Here is an 18,632-nt window from a genome sequence, read left to right as displayed (position 1 = left end):
GTAGGGACAAAGGCCCTGGCAGCTGGCAGCAGATGGGGAAGAAGCTCCTAGCACAGAAGCAAACAGATGTTGGGAGCGACAGAGCCGACTTCCACCAGGACATCTTCCACGAGCTACAGATTCGGCTCCTGGAAAAGTGCTCCCTCCAGCAGCACAAAATGCCTGCCTGCCAGGACCTGGCGCTGCCCCTCCCCAGGCGCAGTCCCCTCTGGGCCTCTGTTCCCCCCCCCCCACCCCCGCCCCACCAGGCTCTGCCTCTCGGCTCTCTGAGTCCCCAGTACCCAGATCCCTGCTCACCCAACGCTGGCTGCTGCAGACAAAAACAAGGTAACAAATGACCCAGACACATAGCACATGGGGGGTCAGGAGCAGGGGAGCCTGGAGGAATGAGGCCTTGTCCAGAGATGGGGAGGGGCTAGCAGGGTGTCTTGGCAAAGGAGAGGGCAGGGCTGTGCCGGTCGGGGCACTGGGACAGATAGCTGGTCTGGTGGGCAGGTGGCCGATGGAGCAACAGGCCGGTGACGGTCAGAGTAGTGAATGGCACCCCCAAACTGCTAGGATAGGAGCCTTCTCCAAGACAGAATCGGGGCTTCCCTGGAGGAGACAAGAAGGGAGGAGGCGATCAAACACTGGGTGAAGGGAGGAAGGGCAGACACGTGTGTCCAGAGCCACAGCCCATGGATATGCGCGGACAGGAGGGGCCCACACAGGGTGCCCGGCGTCAGACAGGCGAGCAGGTGGGCACAGCAAGAACCTGGTGAACAGGGTCTGCAGTGCAGGATGGGAGCTGAGCGTGCCGACACCCCCAGCTCACCTGCTTTCCTACAGATCAGGTTTGTTTAAAGGGGCTCAGCTCTGCCCCTCCCCTTGGTTCCAACTGTGACTCTCAGCCCTACAGCCCCGTAGCCAAGGGGAAGCCAGAGGGGCCTTGGGGGGAGCTGGGCCCAGGCCCGATCTGCTGAAAACCACACACTCCTGCCCGCCCCCGGCCGGCTGTGGCTGCCAGCAGGGTCCTCCCTCGGGGCACCTGCGCAGTTCAGGGTGCTGAGGCATCTCTGGACGCTCGGGGAGGACAGCTCAGCCCAGAGCCCTGGGAAAGGCCGCTGATGGCAGAAAGGCAGGGGCAAACGGAGGCCTCTCCCTCCAGGAGAGGAAGCAGCTCTGGGCTGCAGCCCCAGCCAGGCTCCTCTGGGGCAAGGAGACCAACTCGGTGAGTCCGGCCCAGATCCAAACAACCCTTCCCCTCCACACCTCAGCCGCCGCCTTCCTCCCATCCTGGGCCCCATCACAGAGGCTTCAGAAGAGGCGACGGCCCTCCCCAGCCCTCGGTCTCGGGACAGTGTTGGGCTATCAGGCCCCGTGGCCACAGCAGGACAAACACTTGACCCACCTTTGACAGGCGAAGGACTCCTCTCTCGCATTAGTGACCCTGTTTCAAGAAAAATCAGGCGAGAGTTTTATAAAACTAGACAGCACAACCCCTACCGACTGCACCTTCTGTGCGCCCAGCTCTCAACTCTCCAGTGAGCTCGGAAGGGGCCCGAGGCCCCGGGAGCCAACCATTCACACCTCGCATCTGTGTGTGTCCGAGGGCGTGGCTCTAACATAGCACCTGGGGCAGAGGTGGCTGGCGACCCCCGGGCTGTGCCTGCACCACGCGGGACCAACAGCCTCACCCCCAGATGGACCAGAGGCTCCTCCCCCCGCTGTGAGGTGCCCCAGGAAGGAAGGCTGGCTTGGAGGAGGTTGGATTGTGGGGTGCGGGAGGCTCCCCCTGCCGCCCCCACACCCCTAGATCCTTACCGCACTGGAGCTCGCATGGCTGAGCTTATCAAAGCGGAATTTCAGGTTTGACCTCGGGGAATTTCTGCTTTTGGCATCTAGGAAAAAGAAGAATGCCCATGAAGAGGGTGGGGCTGTGGAGGTCATGGGCTGCTGGGGAACCGGGCAGGGAGGCCAGAAGGGACGCCTCCTCTCCACGAGACACTCTAGGTCAGTGGTCAGCAAACTGCGGCTCGCGAGCCACATGCGGCTCTTCAGCCCCTTGAGTGTGGCTCTTCCACAAAATACCACGTGTGGGCCCGCAAGTACAGTGGGATTGAAACTTCGTGGCCCATGCGCAGAAGTCGGTATTTTGTGGAAGAGCCACACTCAAGGGGCCAAAGAGCCACATGTGGCTCATGAGCCGCAGTTTGCCGACCACTGGTCTAGCTGATGCACCAATTCACAAGAGCCAACCCTTACATTTTTACAAATGTTGTGAGCTGGTTGTACACACACAGTCACGAGCTTAGCCCCAGCCGGTGTGCGCAGTGGTTAGAGTGTCAGCCTGAGTGATTCCTGGTCAAGGGCATGTACCTGGGTTGCAGGTTTGATCCCCAGCCTTAGTGTGGGGCAAATGTGGGAGGCAACCAATCGATGTTATTTCTCTCACATCAATGTTCCTCTCCCTCTCTCTCTCTCTTCCTCCCTCCTTTCCACTCTCTCTGAAAAATAAAAAAAATCAGTGGAAAAAATATCCTCCAGTGAGGATTAAAAAAAATTAAGTATAAACTTATAATTAAGTGATATTCATCAAAGGTAATAAATACTCAAAAGTCATCACTTCCTTGTTATTTCACTACATTTTACCACTCCCTATTCATTTAAGATTATTTACGCCAGTCACACTGGTGGCTTGAGATCAGCAAATGCTACAAATCAATTTGATTTGCTGTTTTGTTGTTGAGACTTCAGAAACTAATAGAGAGAATCCTATATAATAAAAGGGTAATATGCAAATAAACCAAACGGCAGAACAACCAAAGTATAATATGCTACTGATATGCTAAGGCTGCTCAACCACTTGCTATGATGTGCACTGACCACCAAGGGGCAGACAGTCAACTGGTTGACCAGTCGCTATGACATGCACTGACCACCAGGGGGCAGATGCTCTGACGCGTAGGTTAGCTTGCTGCTGGGGTCCAGCTGATCAGGGCTGAGCGAGATAGGCCGGACATGCCCTGGAGCCCTCCCGTGGTCCCTCTCTGGCCCGATCGTGCACCAATGGGGTCCCTCAGCTTGGCCTGTGCCCTCTTGCAATCTGGGACCCCCCTCGGGGGATGTCGGAGACCTGGTTTCAGCCAGATCCTCCCCTTGGGAGGGCACCAGATGCAGGGCTCATGGCTGGCAAGCGCTGCTGTGGCAGCCTCTCCTGATCGGGACTGACTGGGCGCGAGCCCGCAGCAGGCACAGTAGGCCTGGGATGAGTGGGAGCGGCAGGTAGGAGCTGCAGGAGGCGCTGGACTGCAGGTTTCGCCCCCACCCCCCAGCCCCCCGCAGGCCACCCAGAGGGACCCTACCCGTGCACGAATTCGTGCATTGGGCCTCTATGTATTAGTAATATAGACTCAATGTGAAAGTGTATGTGTAGCATTATGAATAGCACAAAAAACTGAGTAAATATTCTTCCAATATCTGAGGCATGGAAAGGCTGAGCAACGTGTCCAATGTCACATAGCTCATAAGTGGTGGCCCCAGGGTCCTGTGCTTGCCCCCCACCCCGCTGTGCTGTCCTCCTGGAGGGTGGGACCAAGGCTCTGACTTCCAGGCACCCACAGACCCCCATCAGTGCCTACCAGGCACGTCTACCTACATGCCCCTCAGGTGCCAATCCTTCACCCTCTCCCCAGAGCCAGCTCCTCCTACTCTGTCCAACTGCAGGGATCCCAGAACCCCAAGAGGCCCAGACTCCTTGCTCTCCCTGAAGCCCCCACTACTGAGCCCCAAAGATTTTACCTCCTTGGCATCTCTTGAATCCAATGCTCCATCACCCCACACTCCATGGCCCATCACCCCTCACCACTCACTGTGACCCTCGCTGATCTTCCCCCTGCACCTGCTCCCACCAATCCTTCCTCCTAGGCCAGCTGCAGCCACAAAATGGTCTTTCTCAACCCCAGATGGCGCTTCTCTACTTAAGAACCTTCAAAGACTTAAGACCTTCCCATGGCTTCCACTGCCTGTGGGATGAAGCCCAAATCCTCACCAGGGGCAGCCCTGGCCCTGGCCCCCAACGCTGTCTCCTCTCTCACCTGTCCCGTCACCCTGGCCCTGGCCCCTAACACTGTTTCCTCTCTCACCTGTGCCGTCACCCTGGCCCTGGCCCCTAACGCTGTTTCCTCTCTCACCTGTCCCGTCACCCTGGCCCTGGCCCCTAACACTGTTTCCTCTCTCACCTGTCCCGTCACCCTGGCCCTGGCCCCTAACATTGTCTCCTCTCTTACCTGTCCCCCGTCACTCTGGCCATGGCCCCTAACACTGTCTCCTTTCTCACCTGTCCCCTGTCACCCTGGCCCTGTGCCCTAACACTGTCTCCTCTCTCACCTGTCCCCTAACACTGTTTCCTCTTTCACCTGTCCCCCATCACCCTGGCCCTGGCCCCTAACACTGTCTCCTCTCTCACCTGTCCCCCGACACCGTTGTGAACTCCAGCCCCACTGACCCACGTGTAGTTCCAGATCACAGCCTCTCAGTTCCCTGCAGGCCTTTCATGTGCTGTCCCCTCCACCTGCAATGCTATCCCACCTGGTACCCTTGCATTTGGAGGACCATTGCTGTGATGGGGGGCCGAGTCGGTGATGGGGAGGAGTGAGAGGTCTGTGGAAAGAACCTCGGCTTTCGACTCACACAGTCCCAACTTCTCTCTGAACTCTGCTCCCGTGAGTAACGAGAGGGCAAGAACAGGCCCTGGAGGCTGATGAGCAGACGCAGTGAGGGAGCAGAGCTCAAGGCCTCACACTGGGGTTGGACCGAGACTGGCCAGTTCCGGACGCCTGGGGCTGGCGCCCCACAAACAGTGCTCAGGGCACAGCCCTGTTCTGGCCGCATGGTGCACACCGACCTGTCGGACTCCGGCTCATGATGATGGGGGTGGTGGCTGCCCCCAGGCTGGGGCTCTCGCTGCTTGGGGACGGGCTGTAGACAAACACCTCCTGCTTGAAGGGCGAGGTTGTGGACGGCTGGCTGCTCTGGGGAGAGAGGCCGGGTGAGCGAGGCGGGCCCACCCTCAGCTGACCCGGGCGGCCCCTGCCTCCCACTGCCCGCTGGGACAGGTTCTTTCCTCCTGCTGCCTCCGGCCCTGGCTCCCCTCCACCCCCAGGCAGTGCCCCTGACCACACCCTTGCAGCGCTGAGCCCTCTCCTCTCCAGCCAGGAGCCCCATGGCAGGGACACGCTCAGCCTGACCTCTGACCCTCTGCTCCCGCTGCTCCTCTGTCGCCCCAGGGAGACCCCGAACCACCGCTCCCAGAGGGTGGAGACGGCTGGGGGTGCCACCTCTTGTTTCCATACTCCCCGCTCTCCCCGGAGCCGGGAGGGGGCTCTGCCCACAGGAGCTATTTTAACACCCAGAGCGGTGGGCCCAGGTTGGCCAGGCCGCACCTACCCCACTGTCACACTCCTCCATGGCCTCGCCCTCCCCGGCCGTGCTGCTGAAGCTGCTGGTGCTGGAGGAGGAGCGGGAGATGTTGGCCCGGCCGTTCTCCTTCAACTTCATGAAGGGCCTGCAGGGGCGGGAAGGCGGCCCTGGTCACACGCGGGGGCCGAGGGCAGGGCAGGCCCCGCACAGACTGAGTGGCTCCCCGTGGCCCTGCCTGCCGGCTTGTGCGTTCCACGGAGACCCCAAAGCAGGAGATGCCGGAGCAGAGACCTATTCCAGGGCCCGCGGGGCTGAAGCCGCCTCCCCACCCTCACTCTTACTTCTCCTTGCTGGGGCAGATCTCCGGAGAGCTGGGGTTGGACGAGGTCTCAGACTTGATCTCCTGAGAAGAGTGCCCGCCGTCCACAGTCTTGGGGTTGCTGGATGAACTGTCGCTGGGGAGATGAGGATGAAGACGGGTGAGCCGGTTCCCAACCCCCACCTCACCCCCAGGCCCGAGACTGCACCATGGGGGCCTGTGGGGTCACAGCATCCCCGACAGAGCACGGCCACCAGGACATCTATCCCACCCCTGCCCCCATCAGACAATAGGGTTTTCTGCTTTGCCAGGGTCCCCTGCAGGCTCCTGGGTGGGAGTCCAGAGGAGTCCCAGCTTGATGCCCCCCATCCCAGCTGGCAGAGCTCTAGGTCAAGGGCGGGCCACAGAGGGGATGGAGTGAGGGCTGGGACATCCACCATCACAGCCAGCCACACACACCCCTGGGGGCGCCGGCGGGGCCAGGGCTGCAGAACGCCAGGGGACACCCTTCACACAGGCTACAAAATGCGCTCCCCGGCGCGTCTGCTGAGTGCTGGGAAGGGCTTCTGGGTAAATAGGCTACTCGCAGCCAGGGCCGAGGGTTTCCTTCTGGAGTTTAACAAACGCTGCCCATTAGCTGCTCGGTGCCCACTGTTGGGGCCCTGTCCCTAATGTACTTTTATTTTTGTGGCAGCTTCATGGGGATACAATCCACATTCACCGCACTCATTTAAACTGTGCAATTCAGTGGTTTTTAGTATATTCACGACCATGACCGCCATCTAATTTTAGAACATTCCTACTCCCCTCAAAGAAACCCCAGACCCACTCACAACCACTCGCATTCCTCCCTGCCCCTGGCCCCTGACAGAATCTACTTCCTGTCCCTATGCATTTGCCTCTTCTGGACATTTCCTATGAATGGAGCCATACAATACGGTTGGTCTTTTTGTGAATGGCTTCTTTTGTGAGTGGCTAGTGTTTTAAAGGCTCGTCCATGTTGTAGCCTGTGTCCCTCAGCACCTCACTCCTTTTTACTTCAAGATAATGCTCCACTTTTTGGATGGGCACGTGGACCGTTTCCACTGGGGGCTACTATGACAACGCTGCCACGGACATCCGTGTGCCGGTGCTTATGCAGACACGTGTGTTCTTTCCCTCGGGCACGCACCTGGCGTGGAACTGCTGGGCCTATGGCAACGCCACGGTTAACCCTCTGAGGAGCTGCCAGGCTGTTTGCTAAAGCAGCCTCACCGGTTCACAGTCCCAGCAGCAATGCACGAGGGTTCCAATCTCTCTACATGCTTGGTTCCAATCTCTCTACATCCTTGCCAACACATCCTTCTTGCCTTTCTTATCATAACCATCCTGGAGGCAGCAAGTGACCCGGTGTACTTCTAACGAGGCCACCAGGGACCTCCTAAGTGTCCACCCAGCAGGGGTTGGGGCCCCTGTGCTAGACTTCCCTGCTCGGCTGCCACTGCAGACCTCCCTCCTGCAGTGCCTCCTGCCCTGGCTTCTGAGGGCCCTCCCTCCCCTCCTCTCTTCCTCCTCGCTCCCCTTCCTTCCCTGTCTTTTCCCCTGGCTCTGCCTCCTTTCTCCACTTGCCCTTAAGTGCTGGTGCTCCCCAGGCATTCTCCACACCCCCTTGGGGGAGCGTATTCATTGATTCATCTTAAGCACCACCTCCCCGCCCCCCCTCCCCCAGTGACTCCCACCTCTCCTTCTCCAGTCACACCTCTCCCCCAAGCTCAAGACCAGCAATTCTGACCACTCAGAGCTCTGGGTCTCCCCGATGAGTGGGCCACAAGGACTCACTCACACACACACAGCTTCCAAACAGAGCTCTCCATCCTCCTCCATCACCCCCCTCGTCCTGCATGGCCAGGCCTGGTGGCTGAGGCCACAGCCAGGGCTACAGGAAGACAACTTGTACAAGTGGAGGTCAACCTGCCTGCCTCCCTTTCCTTTGCGAGACTATAAGCTCCTGGAGGGCAGGTTTGCCTCTTTGAAGCTCCTGTCTGAGCACTGAGCCCCACACACCCGGCACTCGAGGGATGCTGCTCGGAACTAAACACCAGGTGTGCTCACTGACTAAAGGATCAGAAAGGCAATTAGGGCCCTAACCGGTTTGGCTCAGTGGATAGAGCGTTGGCCTGCGGACTCAAGGGTCCCAGGTTCGATTCCGGTCAAGGACATGTACCTTGGTTGCGGGCACATCCCCAGTAGGGGGTGTGCAGGAGGCAGCTGATCGATGTGTCTCTCTCATTGATTGATGTTTCTAACTCTCTATCCCTCTCCCTTCCTTTCTGTAAAAAAAATCAATAAAATATATTTTTTTAAAAAAAAAGACAATTAGCAAGAACAGGGTAAGTAGGATATGAGAGCTGGTGAGCCGTACGAGTTCTTCACATATTTTTGGAAATTAGCCCCTTATCAGATGTATCATTGGCAAATGTGTTCTCCCACACAGTGGGCCCCCCCTTCATTCTGTGGGTGGCTTCTCCTGCTGTGCAGAAGCTTTTCAGTTTGATGTAGTCCCGTCTGCTTACTTTCCCCTTTGTTCGATGCTGAGCAAAAGAAGCCAGTCAGAAAGGGGCAGCTACCACATGATCTCACTTACAGGTGGGAGCTAATGAACAGAATAAATGGACCAACAAACCGACATGGCGACATGGAACAGACTGAGAGATCTCAGAGGGAGGGGGAGGGGCGGGGAGAGATAACCAGAGAACCTATATGCACATATGCATAGTCCGGGCGCACAGACAGCAGTGCGGTGAAGGCCTGGGAGCGGGTAGGAGCGGGGTGGAGGGGGCAAAGCGGGAGAAATGGGGGACCTCTGTAATAAACAATGAAAATAAATTCTAAAAAAGAGAGGGAGGGAGGGAGGGAGGGAGGAAATTCTGGAAGCCCAAAGGCAGGTTCCACACACTCTGGTGTCAGAATCAGGGAAGGCCTCCATAAAGAGGACATCTGAGTGAGCTTTGCAAGAGGAAGCACAGAAAGAAACAACTCTGAGCAGCGTTTCCAGCTGGGGCCGAACTGTGAGAGCCCCTCTGACTGTGGGTGCAGGGACCGCAAAGCTGCCGAGTGGACGCAGCACTGGATGAGTGACGGGGGACACGGGGCCTCACGTGGGGACCAGGGTTAGAAGGAAGCCATCGCTGGACGCTGAAGCTGCGCGCAGCCCTCCCGAGGGAGCTCACCCCTACGCTGGACACTCACCACCGTGTCCGGCTGTCCCCTTGGCCTTCAGAGCCCGTGTGCAGACGGGGGAAGAGCCCCGACCGCCGCTTGATGGGGCTCCGCGACTGGTTCTTGGCAGTTGCCGCCGCCACTGGAGGCTGCCAACGAGACCACCAGAATGAGCGCTCACTCCCCAAACCCAGGTCTCCTTCCCTCCACCCCCTTTCCTGGTCTACAAAGAGCCTGTGCACCACCCCCCATGCCCACAACTGGTCTGGAGAGATTCCCCAGAAACAAGACAGCTGGGAAGGGTGGGGCCTGTGGAGCAGGAGCTATGTATGACCTGCGGCTCAAGCCACCTGCAGCCCGTTTTCCTGTGTTCTTAGCCCAACCCTTACGGCCCCAGGTCACAATCCACTAGAACAGAATTCCTGGAGGAACATGGGGTCAGGGCCACCCTAAGGAGAACCCCACATACTGAGAGGACAGGATGCCTGAGGGGGTCACGGACTGAGAACCACAAGCTGAGAGAGTCCTGGGAGTGACCTGGTCCGACCTCTCGCTTGACCGAGGAGGATGTGGAGGAGGCGAGGGGCGAGGGAATTTGGACAAGGTCACCCAGCAAACCCCTGGCAGGACAAGCATGAGGTCCACAGGCACCCACAGGCAGAGGGAGCCTGCCAGGCATGTGGCTCTGCTTCTGCCACGTGTGGGGGATGACGGACGGAGGGCGGCAGAATGAGAAGGGGGAGATGGGAGCCCGCCAGGCCGCTAAGCCAGGCCGGCCCCAGCGTTTGCCATTCCCATGCGGTGCAACCTTGGGCAAGTGGACAAATTCTCTAGGCCTCGGTCTCAGCCACAGATTGGAGAGAACTGCCCTGTCCTGCTCACTTCACAGACCCTCTGGGAGGAACAAGATAATAGCTATGAAAACACTATTTGGTGAATCAAATGAATTACACAAGATCATTCACAATACCAATTGCCAGTATCGTGGTGGGTATTTTCTGCTATGACAGAAAAAAACAAGAAAACCCCAACATGCACAAATCCACAGCCACTTTGCTTTATCAAAAGAGGGACTCCGGCCCCCTCACCTGGCCGGCTCCTGGTGCAAGCTGGCCAGACCCAAACCCCCGGACCGGCCAGGCTCTCTTTTCTTGGAACTGTACACAGTGATTAGGAGCAAAGACTTAGGATCTGGGCGACCTACACTCAAAGCCCAGTTCTTCGGCTTTGCTGGGTGACCTCCCGCAAGTTGCCTAACCTCTCTGGGCCTCCCCTTCCTCGGATGTACAATGGAGAGCACTCAGCACCTCCCTCACACAGCTGTCACAGGGACCGTGAGTTACTTAGCTCAGTGCCCGGTGCACAGCAAGCAGGGGCAGCCACCTGTCATTAGGAATAACAAAGGGAGGGCCCTCTCACAGGCCCAGGACCCAGGGCCACTGCACAGGGTCGTCCCGAGGAGGCCCAGGTGTCAAGGAAACTCAGAGAGCAGGACCACAGGTGGGCTCCGGTCTGGGCCAGCCCCAAGTGCTGCCTGGCTGGAGGCTCAGTTTCCCTCCCCATCATCCGGTTCGCCCTGCCGATCGCCTGCCCAGGCCTGGGTGAACACGCCCCTCCCCCCACCAGGGCCTGGGGGGCCCCAGAGCCTGCAGACACTCACCGAGAAGGTGGTCTTGGTGACCTCCACGCTGTTGTGGGAGATGCCCCCGCTGAGGCTGCCGGGGAGGCCCCCGCTGTGCGGCTTCTTCTGGCTGGTCACCATGGTCTCCATGGAGTGGCTGCGCACGCGGATGGCCCTCTGTGGGGACAGCAGGTGAGGGGGCCTGAGAGTTGCAGCCAGGCCCCTCCAGATGACCCCGCTGCCTCAGTGGGATCTGCAGACACACTCCAGGCTCTGCGCACACATGTGCACACACACTCGCGCACACGCTCTCTCTCTTTCTCTCGGCAGCCCACATGCTAATCACTACAGTCTGCAGAGGACTGTCACATGCTCTGGGCACGTGGCGCTCTGCAGGCAGAGGTGAGGGAGGACACTGGACAGAGGAATCTGAGGGGTCAGCACCCCAGAGGCCCTGCAAGGTGGACAGAGGTTGTTACGGGGAAGGAAAGTGGGGCTTGGAGCCTGAGCTTCCTCACCTGCAAACCAGGAATGACATGCTCCAAGCAGCAGAAAACTAAGCGTCCTTCTATATTTAAACACTGGCTATCCCTTCTGCTGTCACCCCAAGGTGTGCCTGGTACAACTTGGAACATGTTCGCAGTTGGTGCACTGTGGCCAGAGCACTCCCAGACTCGCAGCACCTAACGATGAGCCCGCAGCCGGTGCCGCTGCTGACACAGGACACGCACTCTCAGACTCCAGGCGTGAGGCCTCAGAGGGCCCGGAGCTGCTCAGGCCGCGTGGAGCCCTGTGCCCACTTAGGGCCACCAAAGAACAAAGGGCCCATCTGTACACAGCGCAGTGTCCAGGAGGGGACAGCCAGGACAGTCACCGGCCCCAGTGCATGCAAGGATGAGAACAGTTAAAATGAAGGTTGCCGCGCCCACAGCAGGGAGGGAGCTGGGAGGTGCCGGCTGCTCTCAGGCTGCTCGGCAGGGCTCTGCAGGCCGCCTGCGTTGCTCTGGAGCCTGACCCAAGGGGATGGTTAGAGTGAGGCAGACAGATCCCACCTGGACCCGAGGGAGGATTTCCTGACATGGGAAGTCCTAGAGGCTTCCACCCGCCATGTGGATGATGCTCCCTGGTCCTGAAGGCCTTCGAAGACGACACGAGTTCTAGGAAGGGAAGTTTCTCTCTGGGATCCCCCAAACCCCACATCACTCCCTCTGACCACTCATTCAGTCCCTCGATGATGCGGCCAGGTGGCCACACCTATAAAGCTCTTAGCAGAGCACCCGGCACATACTAAGTACCCAGCCAATGCGACTACTCTTCTTGTTAATAGCGAGCATCTGTCATGTGCTTCCTGTGTGCCCAGCCCTGCCAGAAACTGGGAGAATTGCAGGAGGGGAGTCAAAGATGTATGAGACATGGCCCCTGCCTCCAAGGAGTGTACAGGCAGCAGGGAAACAAGACATCCCTAAAATTAGGGCAACGGAAAAGGCCCAGGCCAGTTGGGTGTTCCCGCTGTGTTAACCAGCTGTCCGGGCCCCCAGGGCCTCAGAGCCACATGCAAAGACTCAGGGATGCAGACATTACTAGTTTCTCACATACAAGTGCCATACTTCCCCATGCTCCTTGCTGGCAGAGCCACTGTCTGGCCCAACGTCCCCTCTTCCTCCACAGGACAGAGGAGTAAATCATGACCCTCAGTCACATCATCCATCCCCTTGCCAGGGGGACAGGAGGGGACGTCACTGGGGGCTTTGAGGAAAGATCTCCTCAGCGATTCCCGAAAGAGGTGTGACACCTCTGCACCTAGGACCGCAGCAGCCACCATGGGGCTGTGAGCGGTCAAGTCTACGGGCGAAGCTGACAAGATGGGGAGGGCAGAGGGGTCAGGGGATGGAACCTGCCTGCCACTGACCACGCTGCGCCATGAGCCGCCTGGGCCTTCTGGTTAAGTGAGCTAGTGCAGTGGTTGGCAAACGCATTAGTCAACAGAGCCAAATAGCAACAGTACTTCTTCAAAATAGACTCGCCCAGGCCGAAAACCGACTTCTGCGCATGGGCCACGAAGTTTCAATCGCACTGTACGCCCGCCCGCACGTGGTATCTTGTGGAAGAGCCACACTCAAGGGGCCAAAGAGCTGCATGTGGCTCGAGAGCCGCAGTTTGCCGACCACGGAGCCAGTGGATCTTCCTCATTGCGTGAGTCAGCTGAGGGGGGGAGTTCTCGGAACCTCAGCTTCAGAACACTGATGCAGAAGGACAAACATGGGACACAGCCCCCATCCTCACCTGGTTCACACCCACACGGAGCCACACGTGTCTGCTTACGCGCTCCATGTGCCCACCTACGTGGAACGGCTGCCCTTCCCTCCCTTGAAGCGTTGAGTCTACGGAAAGGTAGTCCCAAGAAAGCAGCGGGAATGCTGCCCCCAACCCAAATCGCGGGTCCCCCGGGAGCTCTCCCCACAGTCGGGAATTCACCAAGCTCAGGAGTGGCCGAGGACCGCACCCTGCCTGCCTTTCTATCCTGGGGAGGAAGCTGACTCAGGAAGGAGGGCCGTCTGCAAAGATGATGGCCCTGGAGGCCAGCTCCCCTTGAACGAGGCAGGGAGCCCACCAGCCGTGTACCCCTGACGGCATTCATCGGGCCTGGCCTGTCTGAGCCGAAGACGCCTCCTTGAGGGACATCAACTCTCTCTCTTTCTAGACCACAGAAGAGTCACTTAGCAACAGTGTCTGCAACATGGATAAACAGCCAGCACCTTCCATTCATTCCACCACCCAAAGATCATTCAACTGTGTGCCCTCAGAAAACTGAAGGCAGGGAGGTGTGGCGCCACTCGGAGGTGTCCTTAGATAAACAGAGTTTCCCCAAATGACTCAAGTGCTCCATCAACTCAGCCTCATTCCATTCCATTGGTGCCGCCACCACCACCACCGTCATCAACTGTGACATGCCAATGAATCACTTATGTTCGGATGCTTTCTCACGGTCTCTGCAGAGAAAACTAAGTGTGCGTCATGAGCCCTGTGTGATGGCAGCTGGTCCACTGAGCTTCACGCACGTGATCTTACTGCATCCTTCCAGCTCTGAGACACAGAGAGGACAGACACAGAGAAAAGGTCCTGAAACGCAAATGACTGCCGAGGTCACACCAAAGGTAAGAGATGGAACCAGGACCACACCCAGGACCCTGGGCTCCAGGCGAAATGATCCCAACAAGTAGCCCAGCTTGAACATATAATCCAACTGGTTGAGGGACTGAGGGTGATTAGAAACCACGTGCTCTCGGTCTCCCTGACATTAGGGAGGGCTCTTCTCCCCAACGGCCCGTGGTGCTGCTGAGTCCGTGGGGTGAGTCTGAGGGCACGGTGGCTGGCAGGGAACTCCAGGGAGGTGCGGGGCTTGACTCCTGGTTCTTCCCAGCATGGCGTGTGAGCCTCTCGGAGACAGTCTCCTCCCCTGTACAGCATGGTGATGGTCCCCACGCGAGGATGACACGATGGATGACAACTCCCTTGCGTGACACCTGCTTACTCAAGGTCATCTCGTCCCCCCCGCCCCACTCTTAGAGATGGGAAAAGAGAGATGATGGCTACCTTGAAACCCTACAGCGATACTCCATTTGGACAAAATCACCCAGTGACATGGTCTAACGTATGTCACATGTCAATCTGATGTAGAGCTGGACACACTAGCCTTTCAAATCGGTCAGAAGCATCAGGTGCAGGGCGGAGAAGAGGACAGAGGGCGGCGATGTGGGAAGAGGGAGGCAGGAGAGAAGAGGACAGGCCCACGAAGCCTTTGCCGGGGCATCAGGAGGTCTCCAGGGACCACCTGGCCCCTCTCCCACTCGGCCCTGCACATCCAGGCCACAGTTCATGTCCTCTCTGCTTGCATCTGCCCGGGGACGGGCTGCTCACTGCCTTCAGGGATGAACAGCCTGGCCTTTGAAAAGATCTTCTGTGCACCAAGCTGGAATCTTACCGTTTCCAGATGTTGGCGTCATGGACCAGTCTGTTCCATACGTCACACAACTAACCCTGTCTGTCCTCAGCTGCTCTCCTCCGAGCTGATCACCTCTAGTTCTGTCTCCCACCCTTAGTCACCACGGTTTCCCAGCCCTCGGCACACCTTTGCGGGAGCGAGAAAAGAGGGATGGAGTCACTCCCTCACGTCTGCGTATGTCTCACCAGTTAGTGTCACAGAGGGAGCGCGTCTCCTCTGGGCCGACCACAAATCCCGCTTCTTTACAAATGGGTTTTGTGAGTTGTTTCAATCTAACAAACTCAGCTTGGGGGACCCAGTGCACAAGGGTAACACTAGGGGGACACATGCTTATCTGTACCAAGTAAGCAGCAGAGGCAGGGCCTACGGAGAGAAAGATGCTAATTTCTTGCCGGCTGTGACAGCCCCCTAATCGGAAGAATCTGAGGTCCGGAACAGGGTATTCTGCCCCTTGGGCAGCACAAATAAAGGAGGAAGGCTGACGGGAGTAGGAAATATCCCTCCGCGTCTCCTTTCAGACGGACCAGGGCTCCAATCCATGAGCGTCCCCAGCCTGCGGGCACTTTGCGGGAGCTACCTGCAGAGTGGCGCTCCGGCCACTAGGGGTCAGAGCAGACCAGGGCATCGGCTGCCAGCCCCTCAGAGGCTGGGAGAAATTCACCCAACACTCCCGCTCCCAGCTCTGGGGCTGGTGGTGACCTTCTCCTCCGGCCCTCTATGCCCGCTTCTGCATGATGAGGTCATCGGGGGTTGGGCTAGCTCAGGGTTTCTCAAAATGTGGCTCACACGGGCTTTGTGTACATATGTTGATACATCAAGGAGCACCCCTTTTCCTGTCCATTTTATTAGGGACCAACAGAAACTTCAACAGCGGGCAGTGGCTGAGCACGGCATTTGAGGACAACAGTTTAGAGATCAATATTTTTCAAAGGTGAGTAACACACAGCTCCTTGAAAAAGAAAACTATTCTGGGTAGAGGAGGGCGATGGGGGGGAGGAATGCGGGACATCTGTAACAATGTCAACAATAACTAATATATATGTTTTTTAAATAAAACTATTCTTGCAAGACTATGTCCACAGACGCCCAGCACCGGTGGCCCCTGGCTGCACTGGCCCCTGCCTACTTACTCCTGTCTTTCGGTTGTGAGTCTCGCTGCAAAAGTTTAATCTCAACTGGAAATACATTTGTTTATGTCATCCGCTAAGTAAAAATGCAAAATGTGTCAGTGTCTGTAGAACTGGAGGAATCCTGAGAATATCCCCAGGCTCCTCCGAAGCAGGTCCAGGCGTCCATGAACCCACTGTTCTGTTTCTCATGGAAGAAACACTAAACCGACCGCCCATGAACGGAAGCCAGATGGACAGACGTGAAGAAGAGAAGAGCTACTCTAAGTGGTGTGAGGAGCCCGGAGCACAGCCTGGGGCAGCAACGGGTCTGCTTCTAGGACAGCGGTTCTCAACCTTCCTAATGCCGCGACCCTTTAATACAGTTCCTCATGTTGTGGTGACCCCCAATTTCATTGTTACAAATTGAACATAATTAAAGCATAGTGATTCATCACAAAAGCAATATGTAATTATATGTGTGTTTTCCGATGGTCTTAGGCGACCCCTGTGAAAGGGTCGTTCGACCCCCAAAGGGGTCGCGACCCACAGGTTGAGAACCGCTGTTCTAGGTAGAGGGACAAAGGGCCCTGGGCTGTAGGGGAGGGGGAACAGCCACAGAGGCCGGGATGGGTGGCTGGGGTCGCTGTGAGCCCTGGGACTTCTCCATTATGTTTCTGTGCATCTGTGGGACGAGAACTGTGACAGGAAGGAGAGAGGACCTGCAACTTCTCTTCCTGGAATCATTTCACGCACCTCTCCTTGCAAGAAGGACTTCATGGCGGTCCAGATGGAACGCCGATAATTCTGACACCACAGCACCGTCCAAGGTGCCTGGGAAGAAACAGCGAAACTAAAGACAGTTTCCTGGGCTGGGGCAGACCACAGCCGGGGACACCCACCGAAGGCAACGATGGAACTCGCAGGGCAAAGAGCTGGTCCCGGCGGGAGGAGGACACAAAGCTACTCCTATCCAGCAGAGCTCAGAAGGTTTGCTCTGCGCGACTGACCGTGACGCCCCCCCCCCCCCCACCCCACATTGCCCCTCAGACACGGGCGGAAGCAGAAGGTAGGAGGGACTGTCTTCAGCCTACAGTTGGGAGGATTTAGGGTTAAAAAGAAAACTTCCCTGGATTTCTGGATCAGAGACAAGGAATGGTCAAGGCCTGGAGCATCTCCCTTTCTGGAAACCCCGGTAGGCAGGCCGCTGGAGTCGGCCCAGAGGCAGGGGACTGGGAAATGGCCTCGGGTCACTGTCTTTTAGACCCGCAACCTGAGGTCGAGGCCGGGCCATTTTATCCACTGGGCACCGTGGGCCCGGTGTGCACAGCCTGCAGGAGTTCCCAGGTTAGAGAAATATTTGAAAACTGAAAAAACTATTGTAAACTCCAAGAGACAGAGAGAAACCTGCAAAACTGAAAGCAACAAGTCACTAGATGTCTGCAGCCAACAACAGCTCGAGTCATGGATAAGGACATCTGCCACGGAAGCCGGGAGCATCTGATACCCTTGCTGGGATGTGGGGCGGAGACCACAGAGGTGTTCCTAGTTCCCTGGTCTCCCATTCACCCCTCCCTCTGCCGGGCTAGCTGCCCTGGCTCCCTCTTCCCTCCCCCATCCCTCTTCTACCCACCCCTTTCCTCTGGATCTCAGCTCCTCCTGTTTCACCCTGGCCGCCACTGTCCATCAGGGCTGAGACAGATGTCCCAGGAATCTCCCACCAGCCCGGACACGCAGTCGGCTCCTGCCCGCGCCCGCGGGAGGAATCTCGGCAGCTGGCCCTTGGGGCCAGCAGGCCCTACCCTGCGCTCATGCTGCTGCCTGGCAGGGGGGCCGACCCCAGGCTTGCCCGGGCCAGGCTGGTGGGTGGAATCTTAATTGAGTTGGGACCCAGAGGCGGTGTCATGTGGCACCTGGGAACACACGCTTCGGAATCTGCCAGACACAGCTTCCATTCCCGAATCTGTTGGATGACTTGGGACAAGTTATTCCGTCTCCTCACATGCAAAACTACACTCCTAATTATTAAAATTGGGTATCAGTGATTCTACCCATAGCCCCAGCCTTGCACAGGGCATAGGGAGCAGCTGTGAGAGTTTAGAGCAGCGGTTCTCAACCTGTGGGTCGCAACCCCTTGGGGGGTCGAACGACCCTTTCACAGGGGTCGCCTAAGACCATCGGAAAACACACATATCTTTACATATTGTTTTTGTGATTAATCACTATGCTTTAATTATGTTCAATTTGTAACGATGAAATTGGGGGTCCCCACAACATGAGGCACTGTATTAAGCGGTCGCGGCATGAGGAAGGTTGAGAACCACTGGTTTAGAGGGATGATGGGTGTTAAGCTTTCACTTTACAGGGCAATGCTAACAGCTCACACGTCCACCAGGCACTGACTGTATTCCGGGCCATGCGACCCCTTCGGACTACTTCCATGAATTCCCCAACAGTGCCAAGACACGGGTCCCGCTGGCCATCCCTGTGTTGTTCATGTAGCTCAGAGACTTGAAAGACTGTGCCCAGGATCACAGAGCTGGGATTCTAATACAGGCAGGTCCAACCCCAACTCCACACACTGTCCCCAAAACGGTAGCTTTATAAATCACTCTGCCGCGGGCCATCAGCAGAACATTGACTAAGAACCAGAAAACCCGGGTTTGAAACAAGGCTTTGCTACCTCTGAGCAGGTGTAAGGTTTTTTTGTGTTTTTTAAAAAAATATGTTTTTATTGATTTCAGAGAGGAAGGGAGAGGGAGAGAGAGATAGAAACATCAATGATGAGAGAGAATCATCGATAGGCTGCCTCCTGCACGGCCCCTACTGAGGACCAAGCCCACAACCTGGGCATGTGCCCTCCTGACCAGGAATCGAACCATGACCTCCTGGTTCAGGGGTCAACACTCAACCACTGAGCCACGCCGGCCGGGCAGTGGGTGTAAGGTTTTGAGCAGTCCTGTGGCCTCTCATCCTGTCCCCTTG

General features: G+C 57.3%; 1 protein-coding gene and 1 long non-coding RNA gene across 4 annotated transcripts in view; one reads left to right on the top strand and one right to left on the bottom strand.

Annotated features, from left to right (window-relative positions):
• Positions 1-244: 244 nt before the first annotated feature.
• RAP1GAP2 (RAP1 GTPase activating protein 2) overlaps positions 245-18,632 on the bottom strand; it is a 210,876-nt gene continuing 192,488 nt past the window's right edge. For all 3 annotated transcript variants that reach the window (XM_036341089.1, XM_036341088.1, XM_036341090.1), the window contains 8 exons: positions 10,578-10,715; positions 8,948-9,066; positions 5,742-5,855; positions 5,428-5,545; positions 4,886-5,012; positions 1,804-1,880; positions 1,391-1,429; positions 245-594 (listed from right to left, as the gene is read on the bottom strand). In XM_036341089.1, the coding sequence (XP_036196982.1) occupies positions 1,421-1,429; positions 1,804-1,880; positions 4,886-5,012; positions 5,428-5,545; positions 5,742-5,855; positions 8,948-9,066; positions 10,578-10,715 (702 nt within the window). In that variant the 3' untranslated portion in view covers positions 245-594; positions 1,391-1,420. The remainder of the gene's footprint in view (positions 595-1,390; positions 1,430-1,803; positions 1,881-4,885; positions 5,013-5,427; positions 5,546-5,741; positions 5,856-8,947; positions 9,067-10,577; positions 10,716-18,632) is intronic.
• LOC118671938 lies at positions 13,406-16,083 on the top strand. Its single transcript, XR_004972932.1, has 3 exons — positions 13,406-13,693; positions 15,391-15,472; positions 15,611-16,083. It is a non-coding gene; the product is annotated as an uncharacterized LOC118671938 (long non-coding RNA).

The sequence above is a fragment of the Myotis myotis genome, unplaced genomic scaffold (genome assembly GCF_014108235.1).
Source record: "Myotis myotis isolate mMyoMyo1 unplaced genomic scaffold, mMyoMyo1.p scaffold_m19_p_17, whole genome shotgun sequence".
Taxonomy (NCBI): domain Eukaryota; kingdom Metazoa; phylum Chordata; class Mammalia; order Chiroptera; family Vespertilionidae; genus Myotis; species Myotis myotis.
The sequence above is the reverse complement of the archived record's forward strand: the minus strand, read 5'-3'. Positions and strand labels throughout refer to the sequence as shown.